The 19,698-nt window shown below is 40.5% G+C and overlaps 1 protein-coding gene and 1 pseudogene across 1 annotated transcript in view; one reads left to right on the top strand and one right to left on the bottom strand.

The window, feature by feature from the left end:
- Appl1 (adaptor protein, phosphotyrosine interacting with PH domain and leucine zipper 1) overlaps positions 1-19,698 on the top strand; it is a 57,360-nt gene that overhangs the window by 33,565 nt on the left and 4,097 nt on the right. The window contains exons 17-21 of the mRNA XM_021181623.2: positions 15,406-15,580; positions 15,664-15,700; positions 16,267-16,413; positions 18,174-18,224; positions 18,686-18,775. Of these exons, the coding sequence (XP_021037282.1) occupies positions 15,406-15,580; positions 15,664-15,700; positions 16,267-16,413; positions 18,174-18,224; positions 18,686-18,775 (500 nt within the window). The remainder of the gene's footprint in view (positions 1-15,405; positions 15,581-15,663; positions 15,701-16,266; positions 16,414-18,173; positions 18,225-18,685; positions 18,776-19,698) is intronic.
- Positions 4,749-14,334, bottom strand: LOC147001662 (uncharacterized; annotated as a pseudogene).

Genomic DNA, 19,698 nt, shown 5'->3' with positions numbered 1-19,698 from the left:
TTGTCTGCTTCCAGCTGAATTGGGGTGAAGAAATGAAATAGGCTTTGTCAAAGGAGGGCTACCTGACATCATTTGCCTTCTAGTTACTATGTGCTGAGAATGTTCATTGCTTAGCCAGCATATTGACTATGACAGTCTGAAAGGCTGGATAGGCAAACTAGCTGTTCTGGAAAAGTTCTGGAAGCAAGCAGCTTCTGTGTAGTTGAGGTAGAATCAAATGGTGGAATGGAAGGTCCCAGAATCTCAGCATCCTGGAATATGAATCTTTTCAGGGCTGTCTTTCTCTTCTTTCATCCTGCAGTATACAAAACTTGACAAGCAACATATAGTTCTATAAAGATATTCACATGGAGCACGCAGGGTGCACAGATTGGTTAATGAAAATCACTAAAGAAAGACAACTGCCTTTCTTCAGGTTAGTTTTATCACATAATCAAACTGCACTATAACTTTGTATACATGCCATCATAAAGGATGGTATGTAATAACAAGTCATGAGAAAGTTGTACCCAATTATTGGCTGTATATAGACACTTTAGTCTCAGCTGGTTCCAGAGCTGTCTCCATACGCAGAGACATAAACATATATATCACCTATTTTGTTGATTAGTCTCCCTTTTCTTCTCTGTCGCCAAGGTCTTCAGGAGGTCTCCCTCTGTCATGTCTGATTTTTATCAACAAGGAAGGAACTCACAGCTCTTCTTTTCCTGTGGAAACAAAGGCATAACCCCTCCCCCAGAGTAACACATTTCCCATTTTCCATTCTGATGTCAGAATATCCTTAATATAAACAGGCTGGTTTAGTTCAGGAGTTTTCCCACAATCCAATGTCTCTCAGCAGCTGTGGTGTTTTGTTCACTAGCATTTAAAAAATTTAAGGTTAATAAAGCACTATGTAATCTATCTTTGGGGATTTTTGTTGCTCCCTTTTGCCTGTTAAGTATCTTGTTTAGAGTTTGATTAGATCTCTCCACAATCATTTGTTTTATAGGATTGTTGATATGCCTGTAACATGTTTTATAATATGAAAAAAAACTGCTTCATCTTATTAGAGATATATGCCAGACCATTGTTGTATGGGTATTCCTATAATGGTCATAATTTCTAACAAATGTGTAATTACATAACCAGCCTTTTCTTTTCTCTTTCCTTTTCTTTCTTTCTTTCTTTCTTTCTTTCTTTCTTTCTTTCTTTCTTTCTTTCTTTCTTTTTTTTTTTTTTTCAAGACAGGGTTTCTCTGTGTAGCCCTGGCTGTCATAGAACTCACTCTGTAGACCAGGCTGGCCTCAAACTCAGAAATCTGCCTGCTCCTGCCTCCCAAGTGCTGGGATTAAAGGTGTGCCCACCACTGCTGAGCTTCAGAATCAGCCTTTTCTGATGCTAATGGATTTGCCCATTGAAATCGTGAATATGTGTTTATAGTATGATGCACAGATTTCAGTTTACCCAACTCTGTAAAGTGGAAGATGTCCATTTGCCAAATGTCATTTCTTTGGGTACCCTTAGGATTAGTTCCTGTAGGCAATGGAGTTTGCTTATATAATGAGCAAGTAGGACATTGCCTCACACTTTCCTTGGCTTGTTGCCAGTGATAGAGAATCCTTTCTTTAAACCTTTGCTATTAACATGGTGTTTTTTTATGGAATTCTGAAGCCTCTAGTACACTTCCTATAAATAGCTGGTCAATTTCATTATTACCTTGCGCCACAGGGCCTGGCAGACCTGTATGGGATCTTATGTGTTATATATAGTGAATAACTCCTATTTCTGATCATTTGTTGTAGTTGAATAAATAGTGAAGTCAATTCAGAATCATCCTGAATTAGTTCAGCAGTCTCTATATGTAAAACAACCCTTTCTGAATATTGAGAGACAGTTACTATATTAAGAGACTCTTGAAAATCTGACAGCACCATGATTATTGCATATAATTCAGATTTTTGAACTGACTTATAGGGACTCTCAGCCACCTTACTCACATCTTCTGATTTATATCCTGCCTTTCCTGATTTACTGGCATCAATGTAAAATGTAGGGGCTCCAGATATTGGAGTTCCCTTCATTATACAAGGGAGAATCCAATTAGTTCTTTTTATGAATTAAAGCTGCTGGCTTTTAGGGTATCTGTTGTTAATCTTTCCCAAGAAGTTACTGCATGCTGTGCCCATAATGAGGCAATTTCTGTGTTAGTAAAAGGTACCACAGTTTAGCCGGATCCATTCTGACTAATGCCGAAGTCTCATTTTTCCTTTTACTATCAATTCAGAGACCTTCTCAATGTAGGTTTTTAGTTTCTTACTCTGTTTATGTGCTAAAAATATCCATTCTAAGATATAATTTTCCCTCTGCATAAGAATTCATGTAGGGGAATGAGTAGAAGGTAAGATGACTAAGATGCAGGCCATCTTTGGATTGATCAATCAATCTAGATGTGTATGCCGCAATTTCCTTTCTACCAAAGTTAATACCTTCTCAGCCTCAGCTGATAGTTTCCTTGGGCTTTTTAAATCTTTATCACCTTGTAAGGTTTGAAATAAATTACTTAGTTCTTGAGTGGCCAAGCCAATCACAGGCCACAGCCAGTTGATATCTCCTAGTAGCTTCTGAAAATCATTAAGAATGCTTAATTGATTTCTGCTGATTTGCACCTTTTGTGGTCTAACCCTTTGCAGATTTATTTTATACCCTAGATATAAAATAGAATCCCCTATTTGTATTTTTTTCAGGGGTAATTTGCAATCCTCAGCAAGGCAAGGCTTTTTTTCTACTTCATCAAATATTCTTTCCATGATATTTATATTTGGATCAGACAATAGGATGTCATCCATATAATGATAAATAATAGATTGGGTAAATTGTTTGCGAATCATCTCCAGTGGCTGTTGTACAAAATATTGACACATGGTAGGGGTATTTAACATTCCTTGTGGCAAGATTTTCCAATGATATCTTTTTATTGGATGACCTCTATTGAAGGTAGGTACTGAGAAAAAAACCCTTTACTTAACACATTCATGTGGAGGAATGGTGGAAAAACATTCTTTCAGCTCAATCACTATGATAGGCCATTCATTAGGCATCAAGGAAGGCAATGGGATCCCAGGCTGCAGGGAACCCATTGTCTGAATAATCTTATTACTTGCTCTGAGATCTGTCAATATCCCCCATTTGCCATATATATATATATATATATATATATATAATGACAAATTCTGGAAAATTCCAAGGGCTGGTAAGACTCCTCTATAATCTGAGCTTTTGGCTGTTCCTGGACTAATACCTATAGTTTTTCTTCTGTCATGGACCATTGTTCAATCCAAATGGGTTGGTCAGTCAACCACCTCAGTGGTATGACTGTTGGTGTCTTGCCAGCAGTGGCTTCTTGGAGTACAGCAAAATTGGTAGCTTCTGCTATATCTTGTTTATAGACTGCTTGGACAGTCTGTAACTGCCTTTGATAATGTTCCCTAACTAATTTAAATTTTTAATTAGGAGCCTGACAGGTTTCTTGGCTAGACACTGAAACTAAGTTATTAATTTGGGTTTTCCACTGCTGTAATAGATCTCTTCCCCATAAGTTAATGGCTATATCAGCCATGTATAGCCTCAATTTTCCTACCTGACCTTCTGGTCCTATACATTTAAGCCATCTGGTGCTTTCCTTTATTTGGGATAAAGTTCCAATTCTTGAAATTGGATGTATACTTCTTGAAGTGCCCAACTCGCAGGCCAAGATTTTGGAGAGAGAATGGTGACATCTGCTCCGGTGTCAACCATTCCTTCAATCTCAACATTGTTTACTCATAGTCTTAGCTTTGGCCGTTGATCCTCTATACAATTTTGCCAAAATCTTCGTTTTTGGCTCCCTTCGAGGATTTTTGAATGGTCTATAGAACTTGCTTCAGCCTTGTCTGGTCTCAGAACATCTGTTTTTGAAGCAGTGTTTAATTGTCCTGAGTAAGAGAACTCTGCCTGCCTGGCATTGGGGCCTTTGAGAGGTTCCCCTGGGAGTTTTTTGGCAGGGTGTTGCCCCATTTGTCTGTTGTTGCTCTACATTCCCTAGTCAAATGTCAGCCTTTGGTACATCTTTGACATAATCCAGAAGGCATAGGCCCCCTTTTGGTATTACTTTGGTTTTTCCTGCAGTTATTTCTGAGATTACCCTGCTTACCACAGTTAAAACATTTGAAATCTTGGTTCATCTCCTATTACAGTCATCAGGCGAGCAAGGTCCAACATCAGCTGTTGATTCTGACCTTGCCCTCAGTCTGATTACTTCTTTGCATTCAGCATTCGAATTTTCAAAGGGTAACGACTCAATTATTGCCTTTCTTGCTGCTGAATCTGGTAACACTCCTTCCACAGCTGAGGTTAGCCTTTGTAAAAAGTCAGGGAAGGATTCTTTTGGACCTTGTATGACTTGAGTAAATGGTTCAAGTCTTTTCTCTGATTCTGCGACTTTGTCCCAGGCCTTTAAGGCTGACAATGGACACAATGCCAGTTTCTTCATCATATAGAGCCTGCACCTTTACCTCAGCAAAGCGACCTTCACCAAGCATATGGTCTGTGGAAATCTCTCTACCCCTGGTTCTATTTTGTTGAGCTATCTTCCTCGACTCATCTCTCCACCATGAGGACCATTGTAAATTTGCAGCAGGTTCTAAGTATTGCTCCTGCCATATCTTTCCAGTCTTGGGGGAGGGGGGGGGTTATTCTATTTTTAATAGCCCACAAAGTCAGGATTTGTTTTACAAATGGTGAATGGATTCCAAAATTAATGACACTTTAAATTTTCTCAGGTCTAACACATCCACAGGTTGCCATTCAAATTCCTGATAACCCTGTGGATGATCATCGTCTGGAGGTCTTTGTTGTATATTAACCGGATAGACTAAACTTTGCTTTCTAATAACCTTTGGTTGGCTTTCTCTAATTTTATCTTCTGTCTCTACCTGAGTATTTTCCTTAATTGAAAATTTAAATTCCTTCCTTAAGGTCTGTGTTGACACCTCATGTCCCTTCTTTTGTCACTCTTCCTGTTCCTTGAGTTCACTGTCCAAGGTTCTGCCTCCACATTTTGATTTTTTTCTTTATATTGCATTTCTGATAATCTGCTGTTCATTTTATTTTGATTGTTTACTTTTAAAAGGTTATTCTCCAAGTCTTGCTTCCAGTCCTCATTATTTCCTCTCTTCTGCTCAGTCTGATCTGTGAGCTACTGCATCCTTTGTTCTAGCATCTTTTCTAGCTCCTGTCTTCTACCTTTATTTTCATCTTTCTGTCTCTTATTCTGATCAATAATTTCCCATGTCTTCAATTCTAGTGTTTCCTCTATGCCACGTTGCCAAATCTTACATTTTCTTTCTGTTGTTGATGTGGTCTATAATTTTCTCTATCTTCTGTTCTAAGCCCTGCTTCTATAATCTTAGCTTCTCTTTATATTGTAATTCTAATATTGCAGCATCTGCCTTATTTTGATTTGCTAATTTTAGTGAATTATCCTCTAGACTTCACTTTAAATTTTTATCTCTATCTCCTTGCTGTTCAGTCTATCTGTGAACTGTGGAATTCTTGTTTCTAGTATTTGCTCCAGCTCCTGTCTCCAACCTTCATTCTCCTCTTTCTGTTGCTTATTTTAACCAATAAACTCCTGAACCTATAGTTCTAATGTTTCCTCTAGGCCATGTTGCTAAGTCTTAGGCTTATCTCTTCCAGCTCCTGTCTCCAACCTTCATTCTCCTCTTTCTGTTGATTATTTTGACCTATTAAATCCCTATCCTTTAGTTCTAGTGTTACTTGTAATCTGTTTTCTATTTTTTTGTTTGTTTTTTCGAGACAGGGTTTCTCTGTGTAGTCCTGGCTGTCCTGGAACTCACTCTGTAGACCAGGCTGACCTCGAACTCAGAAATCCGCCTGCCTCTGCCTCCCGAGTGCTGGGATTAAAGGCGTGTGCCACCATGCCCAGTGTAATCTGTTTTCTAAGGCAAGGAGTTTTTTTTATCTAGGGCCCTGTCTTTTGAGAAGATAGAGTAAATCAAGAGAATAAATATTGCAGTACTGGTAAATGATAAGGTGTCTATTTCCTTTAAATCCATCCCTGTCTAACCATTTAAAATACCATTACATAAAGCCCAAGAGATATTTTTTTGTGTATCTCATCTTTCAGTATCAAAAGGTTATATATTTCTCTTTATATCAATGTCTTACCCGATCCCGAGCCCTTTGTATCTTTGTCTCCCTCTGGTGTTTGATTCAGAACAGTGCAGTCTCTCTCTGATTCTTTTATTCACAGGGTGGGGCTGAGTGTAGAAAGACCCTCATCATCTGCGCCCCTATTTGGGTTGCAGCTGGCAGCAGCGTGTGCTTGTGTGCTGGTCTCAGGTAACCTGCAGTACAAGCAAGCAGTCTGTAGATCCAGTCCGGCTGTCAGTTTCCTGTGTAAAAATGGGGTTTTGGGGGTGGGGGAGGAATATGAGGAAGTGAACACAGAAAGACACTCTTGGGTGTAGATGCCCAGATCAGTTCACTGTGTCTGCCAGAAAACTACCTTGCAGGCAGTTGTGTTCCAGGGTCACCTGTTGTCCCTCTCTACAGTTCTTACATGGTGCTGCTCAAGCCCAGTTCCAGACTGGGGTGCTGCCCCTGGCCATAGCTCTCTGCCTGGGGGATTGGGGGAGGGATCTTCTCTGTCTTTCTCTGTGGGCCCCTCAGACCCAGTCAGCTTACAATCCACACTGCTGCAACCTAGATCTCTGCCCGAGCCATATTGGGGCATGGGGAGATTGGAGGGCAGTGTTGAGTTCTAATCAATATGCTGTTGTAGTAAATCTCCAACTCAAATAAGCCCATGCAAAGAAAACACAACTCAATATGAATACAAGCTTCGTGCCTAGATTGGCTGATCTGCCGCTACACTGCTATAACCCCCAGCTATGGGACCCCTTATCACTTGCAGTTTCTCCAGGCCACATGCTTCTGTTTTCCTTCTACCTCCTCTATCCATCCTCACTCCCCTGCCCCCTTCTCCCTAAAACTTTTCAGCTCCACCTTCCCTTCTCTGCCCAATCACTGACTCTAGCCTTTATTTTACAAGTTAAAGTGTGGAGAAGGTTCACAAGAAGTCACCTGAGTATGTGATTCACTCCTTGTCCTAGGCAGCCCCTCCTGGGAAAGCAGAAGTAGCATCAAATAACAAATAGCACCAGGGCAATCCACAACAGCCTGTAAATACAGTAAGCACACATTCTATGGACTGCATGCATAAATTTACAGGAAATACAAAAGCATGCATAGAGGCAAATTGGGACAACTTGTCTTTTGGATAATGATTATCAGTTTTGCCTGAAAAATTTGCACATGCAATAGGCCAAATATCAGTATTCTGCAGTAATCAATTTAATTGCTGTTTGAATAAGGAATATTTCATCAGGTTCTTTCCCAAAATACTTTTGTGATTCTGTCCTACAATTTTGTATTAACATAGCAACAGCTTCGTAATAGGGTATTAAAAGAGCAAAGGCTTATAGTAAAACTCCTTTAGAGGATCAGCTAAAAATGCCATCCATATAATGAATACTATACACTGACAGATTCATAGTCCTAACTTCTTGAGCATCGACACGTTTTTACATAATGTAGGGCCATTAGCCATTCCTTAGGCAAAACTTTCCAATGATACTGCTTCATGGGCTCTCCAAAATTACAAGCAGGCACACTGAATGCAGACCTCCCACAGTCCACCAGGATGCAGAGGAACAGTATAAAAACAATCCTCCAAATCCATAAGAATTCTATGTGTGTTCCTGGAATGGCAGTTGGCATAGGCAAGCCAGGGTGTGATGCTCCCACAAGTTCCATAGTTTCATTAACCTTTCAGAAACCCAGCAACAGTCTCCACCTGCCTGGTCTCTCTTCCTAATTACAAATATGTGTGAGTTAAAATCCTGAGCCTGTGATCAAACTGCAGCTAATGTAACGCTGGCAGTTCAACCACAATCTTTGAGTTTCTCTTGCAACACCACAGCACAACCACAACTTTGGGGAAAGCAAAACTCAATCTCTAACAATCCAGTCTCTCCAAAATCAGCACCAAGTGCTTCAACTCCCATGCTACAAAATTTGGCTGCCAGTTCCTGCACATGAAGGCACAACGGTGCAGCCTCCAATATCTCAAAAGAAACACTTCCCTGATTATCTTTTATAAGTCTAGTTTCTAGGATAAGAATTAGATAAAATGCTGTCCTAATTTAGAGCTATCTTTAGAGACCTGTTTCCCTGGGTAATCTCATGCCATGTGTTGTTCTGAATGGCAACAGTGTTACCAATGTTACAAATTTTTAATCATACGCAATAACTTATAAGCCAGTAATCTATAACCAAGACATGCAGAACATATTTATACATTTAAACCCAGTTAGAAACCAAAATGAAATAGCTGCACATATTTACTTATTTAGACCAAACAAAATTCTTACTTTTTCTAGCAAGGGAGGGGCACCTTGTCACCTGCTAAACCCAATAATCACAATCATAGAGATTTTTCTAGGAAAAATTGCCATCAGCTCCCTTACCATAGAAGCCAAAAAGCCACTGGCCCCTTTTAAGAGCAGCTTATGCAGACAGCTTCTGGCAAAGCTTCTCCAGCTGAGTTTGACTCCCAGCTATAGATGCAGGGCGCCAAAGGCCAATTGAGACTGAGTTTTGAGTTAAAACTAAATCGAGTTGAATGACCAGCAGATAAAGTTTTAACCAGTTTTTCTCTTGATCATGAAACACAGAGCAACAAACAACAAAACAAAAACACAGACTTAACATAAAATAGTTTTGACGGACATGGACAGATTGGCGCACCAAGGACTGACAATAGAGAAGGAAGACTACTAGATTCTGCCCCACCAAAGGAACCCAGATATCCTATTTAAGGGACCCAGAACCAGAACCATTCCTCCAGTAGGAGCCAGAGAGGAGGCAGGATGTCTCCCAACGTCCTCCTGTCCCTAGGGGAGCTCTGGAACAGCTTATATTTTCCTTTTCTTTGGCCAAAGCATCCCCGGATATGTGGGGAGGATTGCTTTTTTCAAACCCATTCTCTTTCTCATGTCTAGTGTGTAAACCACTTCTAATCAGGGTCCAAACACTTATCTATGAGAATTATCTTTGCTTCTCTAGATTTTAGCTTAACTCTAAACACATACATACACAGAAAGCACTTACCATTACTTTGTCCCTTTTTGCAAGGTTTATTCACTGTTGGCCCAGATCTTCTTTCCTTTGCAAGCTTCCTCCCGCAGTGTCCTTCACTGTACTCTGCTTACTGGAGCCATCAGGCCAAGCCAGTTCAGTCAGTCAACAGGTTCTCCAGGGCAAGAGCAAGGATTAAAAAGAAAAAAGACAATTAGACCACACTGTAGCTTGACCCCAACCAGTTCTGAGGCTGAAGGGGGTTATTTTTTTCCAGTTTGCTTTTATACCACTTAAGTACATGCAAAATGATGAGATCAGTTCTGTGTTGAGGAACAAGCAAGGGAATAAACAAAATCGTGTAAACACCTTTCTAGGGGCTACCCTGATGACCAAGACAAAAGGACTGCCGCATGTGCTTCAGCTGAGCCTGCTGAGCTCTGCACTAACTCAAATGTAGATGTTCTCAATCTGGGCTGTTTCCTGAGGCCAGGCCCAAAGTCAGACTCCCGCCTTGAGTTTGCTTCTTTTGTCCTGGCCTGATGTCAAATTCCCGCCAAGTGTCTAGAAACGGCCCCCCAAAAGTTCCCCACCACTCAATATGATGTTTTCTAATTCTGTCCAATTGCCCGCAAATTTCCTGATTGTCTTTTTATTATTGAATAGTCTTTTACAATGTAAATGGACTGTGTTTCCGTTTTGCACTCACCAGTTTAAGGACATTTAGCTGATTGTGAATGGGGCATCAGTGGACATGGCTGAAGAGGGATCTGTGGAGTAGGAGTCTTTTGGGCATATGTCAAAGTAGTGCTCTAAGTGGGCCGTTTGGCAGATTTGTTATTAACTTTTTGGGAATTCACACTGATTTCCAGAGTGCCTGGACCATTCCCTCCAACAATAAATGAGTGATTTCCCCCCATATACACCCTCCAGCATCTGTTTGCTGATTTGTCAATTGTCGATCTTTGCCATCCTGACTGGGGTAAGGTGAAACCTTAGGGTTGTGCATTTCCCTAATGCAAGTGATATGTTTTAAGATGTTTCTTAGTCATTTTTTTTTCTTCTTTTGAGAACTTTCTGTTCAGATCCCATGCCTATTTTTTGAATGAGTCATTTGTTTCTTTTTTTAAACCTTTGGGTTTTTTTTTTTTGAGTTCTTTATATATTTTGAATATTAATTCTCTGTAGATGCATAGTTGTCAACGATTCTTTCCCAATCTGTAGGCTTGCTCTTTAACAATTTATTTCTTGTGCAGAAACTTTCTAGTTTAATAAAGTCCCATTTTTCAATACTTACCTTAATTCTTGGTCAAATGATGTCTGTTCAGAGAGTTCTTTCTTACATCTGTTGGGCACAATTTACATGGTTTGCCTGAGTGTAGAAATATATTTCTTTAGCAGCTTAATGGAGAACAGGTTTTTAGAATATTTCCTTAACATCTAAAAACTAGTTCTTAGATTCATTGATTCTTTTCTTTGTATTTTTTTTCTATTTCATGGTTACACTTTGACTTATTTCTTATTATTTCTTGCTGCCAACAGAGTTTAGATATGGTTTGTTCTTGGTTTTCCTTTTTTTTTTTTCCTTTCCTGAGTCAGGGTTTCTCTGTGTGTGTTTCTCTGTGGCTATCTTGGAACTCACTCTGTAGACCCTTCTGGCCTCAAATTCAGATCCACCTGCTGCCTTAGTGCTGGAATTAGATGTGTTTGTTACCATTGTCTGGCACTTTTTCCAAAAATTTTTGAGTTGTAAAATTACATTATGTATTTGTGCTTTTTTTGATTTTAATGTAGGTACTTGGGAGCACTAAATTTCCTTCAAAGGACTGCTTTTAGTACGGTCAGGTTTTATGTGTCAGTTTGACACAAGCTGAAGTTATCACAGAGAAAGGAGCTTCAGTTGAGGGAATGCCTCCATTAGACTCAGCTGTGAGGCATTTTCTCAACTAGTGATCAAGGGGGGAGTGCCCACTGTGGGTGGTGCCATCCCTGGGCTGTTAGTCTTGGGTTCTATAAGAAAACAAGCTGAAGCCGGGTGTGGCAGCCCACGCCTTTAATCCGAGCACTTGGGAGGCAGAGGCAGTCGGATTTCTGAGTTCGAGGCCAGCCAAGGCTACACAGAAAAACCCTGTCTTGAAAAATCAAAAACCAAAAAAAAGAAAAGAAAAAAAGAAAAGAAAAGAAAACAGGCTGAGCAAGCCAGGGGAAGCAAGCCAGTGGGTAACTCTCCATGGCCTTTGCATCAGCTCCTGCTTCTTACCCTGTGTGAGTTCCAGTCCTGCCTGAACCACAAAGCCTTTCCTCTCCAACTTGCTTCTTTTTATTTATTTATTTTTAAATTGGATATTTTCTTTATCTACATTTCAAATGTTATCCCCTTTCCAGGTCTCCCCTCTGAAAACCCCCTAGCCCTTCCCCCAAACCCCTGCCTCTATGAGGGTGATCCCCTACCCACCCACCCACTCCTGCCTTTCAGCCCTAGCATTTCCATACACTAGGACATCAAAGCCCCTCAGGCCCAAGGGCTGCTCCTCCCACTGATGTCCAACAAGGCCATCCTCTGCTACATGTGCAGCCGGAGCCCTGGGTCCCTCCATGGGTCCCTCTTGGGGGAGGTCTGGCTGGTTGAAACTGTTGCTTCTTAGCCATGATGTTTGTGCAGGAATAGAAACCCTGACCAAGACAAATTGGTACCAGCATAGTGGGATATCCCTGTGACAACCTGACCATGTTTTGGGGGAGGACTGTGGAAGGACTTTGGAACTTGGGGCTAGAAGAGCCATTGGGATGTTAAGAGCTCTGTGGGATGTTCTGTAGGAGCTTGGAAGATAATGTTGAGAACAGTGCAGAAGATGGAGGCCTGGCTTGTGAAATTTCAGAGGGAAGGTTAAAGATTCTCATTAGGGCCATTGCTGCTTTGATTGTGAAGAGTCTGTTGTGGTTTTGGTTAGCTGCTGGGGCTGAAGAATCAGCTATGATTAACAAGATAACAGAACTACTAAAGTGAAACCTTTGCATTACTGGGACTATTGATGCTGGTTAGCTGGAACTAAGGAATCAGTGGTGATTAAGAAGAGACCAGCATCACCGAGGTGAAATCTCCTGGGAAGTGTTTTCTGAGAGCACAAAGAGGCTGTGTTCCAGAGATAGCCAAGACTCTACCTCATGCTGTGGCTGGATTTGGTAATGTGTAAGACTCCCAGGTGGTACTAGTTTTGAAGGCATGAAGGCATCATGAAGAACAGCTGAGGCTTGACGCTTCGAGGCCATGGATGGCCACAGGTGAAGGTGAAGATGCAGCCTCAGTTGCAATTGACACATGTCCTTGGTATACATACTATGATACATGTGTTGGCTAGTCTTATGTTGACTTGACACACAAACTAGAGGTGTCTGAAAGAAGGGAACCTTAATTGAGATAATGCCTCCCTAAGATTCAGCTGTAAGGCATCCTCTTAATTAGTTATTGATGGTTGAGGGCCAGCCCATTGTAGATGGTTCCCTCCTTGGGCTGGTGGTCCTGGATTCTATTAAGAAAGCAGGCTGAGCAAGCCACGTGAAGCAACCAGTAAGTAGCATCCCCCCGTGATCTCTGTATCAGCTCCTGTATCCAGGATCCTACCTTTGGAGTTCCTGTCCTGACTTCTTTTGGTGAAGAACAGCAATTTGGAAGTATAAGCTAAATAAACCCTTTCCTCCCCAAAGGGGTAGGGGGAAAGTTTTTGGTTATGGTGTTTGTTGCAGCAGTAGAAACACCAAGACAATATACTATGGGGATTTTCTTTTCTGGTCTTGTCTAGTTGATATTCTATATGCCCACATTTTCCTAAGTTCCTTTATTGTGTTTTTAAGTTTTTTTCCATATTTTTTGATTATTTGGTCTAAATTCTCTACTATATCTTCAAAACCTAATATTCTATCTTTTGCATTTTACTTGACAGGCTTTCTCTTGAGTCTTCTAGTTGGTTTACTGGGCTTTTCAGATCCACCCTCCTTTCATCAGAGTCCTAGTGATTCTATCTCTTTATTGAATTCTCTTCTCAAGTCCTGGATTTTCTTCATAATTTCCATCAACTTTATGTTTATGTTCTCTTGGTATCACTCAAGTGCTGGTTCTTCTCAAGTTAGTTCTCCTTAATTTCATTGAGTTGTTCCTTCCTGTCTTAAAGTGTTTAAATTATTTGAAGTTTTTGATATTCTTTTAAATTCTGTGTCTTGGGGTTTGCCTTGGCAGACATTTGTACAGCACTGGTATGTTTTGGAGAGGAAATACTGGCTTGATTTTTTTTTTTCATATTGTTTGAATTTTTGCAATAAGATCTGGGCATATGGATTTCCTATCTTAGTTTTATGTCTAGTGTGGACAGAGCATGTTGGGACACAAGAAAGGATGTATAGGCGGGTTAGCCCTAGAGGTAAGAAATGCCTTAGGTAGAAGGAAGTCAGGTAGGTACAGTGGACTGGACTGGTGCACAGATGATGTGTTGTAGTCCAAGCCTGGAGTGTGAGGTAGCCGTGGCTAGGTGGAGAGGTTAGATAGCCTGTGGGAGGAGGGGATTATAGGTTGGGAATAAACAGGACAGGTCTTAGCAGAATCCTAGAGGTTGGTAGAGGCGCTCACAGGGGTGCCTATGTCAAGACGAACTTGACAATGGGACCCAGGTGGGTTGGGTGTGGGGAGGGTATGTGGAAGGGTATGTACAGTTTTCTATTTCTTTTTCTTCCTTCTTTTCTTCCTTTTTTTAAAGGTAGTTCTCAAATAACTAGGCTGCCTTCAAATTCACTATGTAACCAAGGATGACTTTGAATTCTAAATGCTCCTTCCCAAGTATTAGGATTACAGGCATGTGCCACCATACCTAGCCAGTAGCTGTTTTTCTTGTTGCTTTTGTGTGTATTGTGTATGTGTGCATGTATGTGAGGTGTGCATATACTCGTGTGTGTGTGTGTGTGTGTGTGTGTATACACATACATTGCATGTCTTCCTCTGTCCTTCATCTGTTTTTTGAAGCATAGCCCCTCAGTGAATCTGGAGTTTGCTGGCCAGCAGTTCCTCTCTGTGTGCCTTCCTTATGCCCCTAAACCCCGGGTTACAGACACCTACTATCTCACCTGCTCTTCCAGCCAGCTTTTATGTAGGTGCTGGGATCTCATCTTGGGTCCACGTGCTTAAACAGGAAATACTTAACACACAACACACTGAGCCATTGTTCCCAGCCCCAGCAACTGGTTTTCTTTTCCTTTCCTTTCCCTTTCTTCCTTCCTTCCTCTCTTTCTGCCTTCCTCCTCCTTGTCCCTTCTTTCTTCTTTCTTCTTCTTCTTTCTCCTCCTCCCTTCTCCTCTCTATCTCCTTCCTCTCCCTCCACCCCTCCCCTTTCCTTTCTGTTTCTTGAGACAGGGCTTCTCTGTGTAGCCCTGTCTGTCTGAGAGCTCTCTCTGTTGAAAACTGGCCTTAAACTCAAGAGATACACCTGCCTCTGCCTCTTGAGTGCTGGGGTTAAAGGTTTCTGCAATACCACCTACCAACACAGCTATTTTTCTTAAATGTGATTTTAAATTTACAGAAAAGTTAAAAAAAGAATAATATAAAAAATTTTATTTAGTTAGTTTTATATCTAGAACCATGTTTTAGTTAGGGTTTTATTGTTGTGAAGAGATGTCATGACCATGGCAACTCTTATAAAGGAAAACATTTAATTGGGACTAGCTTAAAGTTTAGAGGTTTAGTCCATTATGGGGAGAGGCATGATGACATACAGGCAGACATAGTGCTGGAGAAAGCTCAGAGTTCTACATCTGGATTGTCAAGCAGCAGGAAGAAAAAATGAGCCACTGGACCTGGCTTGAGCTTCTGACACATCTATACCCCTACTTCCTCCAACAAGGCCATACCTCCAACAGTGCTGCTCTAAGCCTGCAGGGGCCATGTTCATTCAAACCCCCAAAACCCCTATCACTGAGACCTTAATTTTCTTATAACTTGAACACTGAAGTGTTAGGGTTATTTCTAAATTTATTTTTTAGGTTTTATTATTCATAGGAAAATCCAAAATCATTCAGTATATTCTTTTGGGAAACAACTGTAGGATTGAAAAAATACATAAATACTGAAGCAGTATTTATATGTTTTATATACACATGCATGTATTGTGAGTTAAGGCCAACCTGTGTTGCAAAAATAGAAAACAAAGAACATCTCTCATAATGTACCATGTTGTGTTACAGACTCTATTCTTCATCAGTTATTTATTGTCCGATTCCTTGGTTCTATGGAGGTAAAGTCAGATGACCATCCAGATGTTGTCTATGAAACAATGCGCCAGATCTTAGCTGCTCGGGCCATCCACAACATCTTTCGTATGACAGAATCACATTTATTAGTCACTTGTGACTGTTTGAAGTAAGTAGTAACCCTCTCTAAACAAACTTAAGTAATTTTTTAGTTTTGCCTAATTAAAAATTTTTTCAAAATTTTAATTATAGGTTAATTGATCCGCAGACCCAAGTTACAAGGCTCACAGTGAGTTCTATGTGATTAAGCTTTAAGTATCATTTGTTCATATATACATTTTATAGTTTGATAATAACCTGGTCCTATGTGTCCTGGTATGACAGTATCAATAAGACTGTTCCTTAGGTTGTAGTTATGTGTGCAGCCAGCTCCAGAAAGCTACTGAGCACTTGTAAAGAGTCAGCGTGTCTGGTGATAGTTTCTATCCCTGGAGAATCTATGCACCAAAGAAATTAGCAGAAGTAATCAAAACACGAACATAATTGTGTTTATTTTATAATTCTGTATTTCTTTGTAGGTACAATTGTATGACTTAATCATTTTTGAGTAGGTCATTTTTTTGTAGTTAAATATATATTGGTAAATATGTTGAAAAATAACTCAGTATTTAATAACCTTTTTTTGGAACATCCCAAACATGGCATTATTTGTACCTAGATTATTATTCTATTGAAAATGTGTCTTTAAAATTCTTACGTGTGATATTTTAGAATTTGTCATGAGAGTTTATCATCTGAATGTTGCTGGACTGATTTGGGAGATCTCATATTTATTTATGGTGTTTTTTTTGGCAGTTTCCATTGCCGTGTGTAGTTCTATATGCTACGCACCAGGAAAATAAACGACTTTTTGGATTTGTTCTCCGGACATCAGGCGGAAGAAGTGAGAGTAATTTGTCATCAGTCTGCTATATATTTGAATCAAACAATGAGGGAGAAAAGGTACCTGGTTTTCAAAATGTTCATTTTATAAAATACTCATCAGAGTCCATTTTAACCTTAAATTTCTGGGAAAAGCTCTCCGATTACGCCTAGTCCTGTTGAGCTGCTTGATGAGAGTGTGCTTCTCTGGCTTCTCTGGGGAGAGCTGACTGATGGTGCGGCCTGTCAGGTTCTGTGGATTATTGATAGCTGGTTCAGTCTTGAATCATTAACTTATCTTCGGGATGGAGTATATTCCTACAGCCATTTTTAGGTGTCAGTAATTCATACCAGTATCATTACCTAACTCCTTTATTCTCTACATGACTTACTATTTCAGTAATGGTGTTTTTTTAAGTTTTTGTGTTTTTGCTAACTTCATAAATGAATACTATATTAGCATCATTTCCTCTCCTCTCTCCCTTTCCAACTTCTCCTATGTCTGTCCTTCTTCAAATTCATAACTTTATTATTATTATTGATGTGTGTGTAAAACTTACCTGGTCCATTTAGTGTTGTTCTTATGTTCATATGTTTAGGTCTGACCATTAGCATTGGATAACCTATTGAGGCTTGTCTCTGGACAAAACAGTCTTTTTCCTGTAGCTCTTCTTCATCCATGGGTTGGGCCTTGTGAGATTTCCATTGGCATGTCAGTTATCAATTTTTAGGTCTTGTTTTGGCAATCATACTGTTGTAATTTCATAGCTACAGTGTTCTTACGTCTAGAAGACACTGTCTACAGCAGCAGGTGTTGTGGTTTTCTGGCTTACAACCTTTTCAACTCTTTCTCTTTCCTTAAAACCACTCACAAATCTTTATTCACTAATGGGTTATACTTTCCCTTTCCCAGCTGTTCCTTCCATTGAGGGTTCTAATGAGCTTAGCATCCTCTGTCAGAGGAAGGTCCTGGTGGCTAGGGTACCTAGTTTGTAGTAGGACCTCCTCCTTCTAGGGGTTGATGGTCTTTGTTGTCGGGAACAAAGTGGGGAGGGACACTGGCCATCAGCACTCAAACCTCCATGATGTTCCCAGTTGGAGATGTAGGTAGTAGGGACTGGGTGTATCCCCACCCCCCACCCCCAGCCTCAGCCTCAGCCTCAGCCTCAGCATCCTTGAGGGCCTCAGGATTAAGGCTTCCAGGATAGCACCAGAGAAGCAACTCTGGGAGAGGCTCCTGAGGGTGGTAGGGCTTGAGGGAAAGCCATGGGGGTGAAGGAGATTGCAGTAGGGAGGGGTGATCATTATGTAGGCTGACTCGGGAGATGTGGGTAGCTATGTTAAGTGCCCTTAGGCATTGCTTGTGCAAGGGTTCCCTGGGGTCCAGGCTCAGAGTCACCCAAGTCTTAGCCTGTGGGTTATTATGTTGCAGGACCATTGTGGTTTGGGGTCCTGCAGAAAGAGGGTCAACTCTCTTTTATATGATTTTCCCTTAGCCTTTAATGTGTAGGGATTGTGCTGTAGATATATCAGTTGTATCACTTGGGCCTGGGCATGCTACAGTTACTTGTCTGCATTTTGACCAGTAGCTTTATGGTGATCTGATATAATGGGAAGTAGCATGGACACATGGAAAGAAAAGCCAGCAGTACAAGGTCATCAATTCTGAAGGAACATGCTGAGATTCTTTGGGGTTGAAATAATTAAATTAATTCTTATTTGAAGCAGTATGTTATATTATTATGAAACTAGTTCTGTCATCCATTTGGGTATTTGAAATTTTTAGTGTAGTATAAAACTATCTAGTTTAATATAAAGGTTTAACTTTTTTTTCCTTTTAGATTTGTGATTCTGTTGGACTGGCAAAACAGATAGCTTTGCATGCTGAACTGGTAAGAATCAGAGCCACTTAATTTCCAAGGCTGTCTAAGCTAAAGCAGTGTAATAAAAGCTCTTTCATACTAGCAGTAAATAAAGTTATTTGCTAAACAAGATCAATGGTAGGTGCTGTTGCTTGTATAGCATTGGGAATCTGGAGCCAGGCAGTGGTACACACATTTAATCCCAGCACTTGAGAGGCAGAAACAGGTGGATCTCTGAGTTCAAGGCCAGACTGGTCTACAGAGTGAGTTCCAGGACAGCCAGGGATACACAGAGAAACCCTGTCTCTAAGAAAGCAAAGAAGTCCCAACTAAATAAAAAAGAAAAGAATCTGGACTAGTGTGTGTTGTAGAATGAAAACTATTTGTATGCCTAATATAAACGTACAAAGCTCATATTAATTGAAATAATGTAAAATTTAAAGTTACTTCCTATTTAACATATATGTTTTATTTACCCCTCCCCTTTTTAGGATCGTAGGGCATCAGAAAAACAAAAAGAAATAGAGAGAGTAAAAGAGAAACAACAGAAAGAGCTCAGCAAACAGAAACAGATTGAGAAGGTATGTAGTCCCTTACGTGGAATTGATGAAGACTGATTGAACACTGTGACTTTGAGGTTTTAACTTCCAAATGGAAGTCCATTTCTGCTTGTTGATTCATTGCATAGCAAGAAAGAGCTGGCATCTGAATTGTGTGGAAGCTGCTGTGACGTATAACTTGCTCTTAAAGCAACAAACCAGAATTTTCATATACCAAGTAGGGGTCTCTCTGCAAAAATTCTTTTGAGAGATTTTAAGTAGAAAAAGTTGTATTGTTGAAAACCACATTGACTGTGGGAAGGAGAAATAGTTATTTTGGGTATTGGCAAGAGTGTGATATTCATATATGTACACACATACACATGCACATGTACACATACATACCTATAAACATGTGCATGCTCACAGCGTTCAGCACAGGTTGGTTCTGGAAACCTGACTGGGGTGACAGGAAATGAAGAAAGGATGGATCCTGAAGAAAAGACAGACACATTTACAGAAAAGCTGGGATAGGTTCTCTTTCTGATGGAGTAGAGCCAACTACTACTATACAACAACCCCCAGACTCAGGTTTTCTTCTGTACACAGCTGGAGGTGTGGGATAGGTAGTCTCGGTGTCGGTGTCTGTAGAGAACAGTTTCGGGTTAGCGTCATTCCTGTAGTAGGAGGAGGTCAGGGGAAGCTGTGCTTGCTACTTTTTGCATACATTCTGAACATCTGCACACAGACCAGAGGAAGGCTTTGTTACTTCTGTGGGCTTGAGACACTGTAGTCTTTGACAAGGCTGTGCTCATGTCAACTGTGCAGTCACTCAGGCCTTCCTCCATTCTTCTATAACACACTTTTAAAGGAGGTTTTGGTACTAAGGATCAAACCTACGAAAGAGTCATTCAAGGGCTTGGCATCGATGGTAAGAAGAGAGAAGGTAACTGGGGAACATGGAT

Source organism: Mus caroli, unplaced genomic scaffold (genome assembly GCF_978045245.1).
Source record: "Mus caroli unplaced genomic scaffold, Mus_caroli_1 scaffold_12, whole genome shotgun sequence".
NCBI lineage: Eukaryota > Metazoa > Chordata > Mammalia > Rodentia > Muridae > Mus > Mus caroli.
This window is presented reverse-complemented; position numbering and strand designations above follow the sequence as displayed.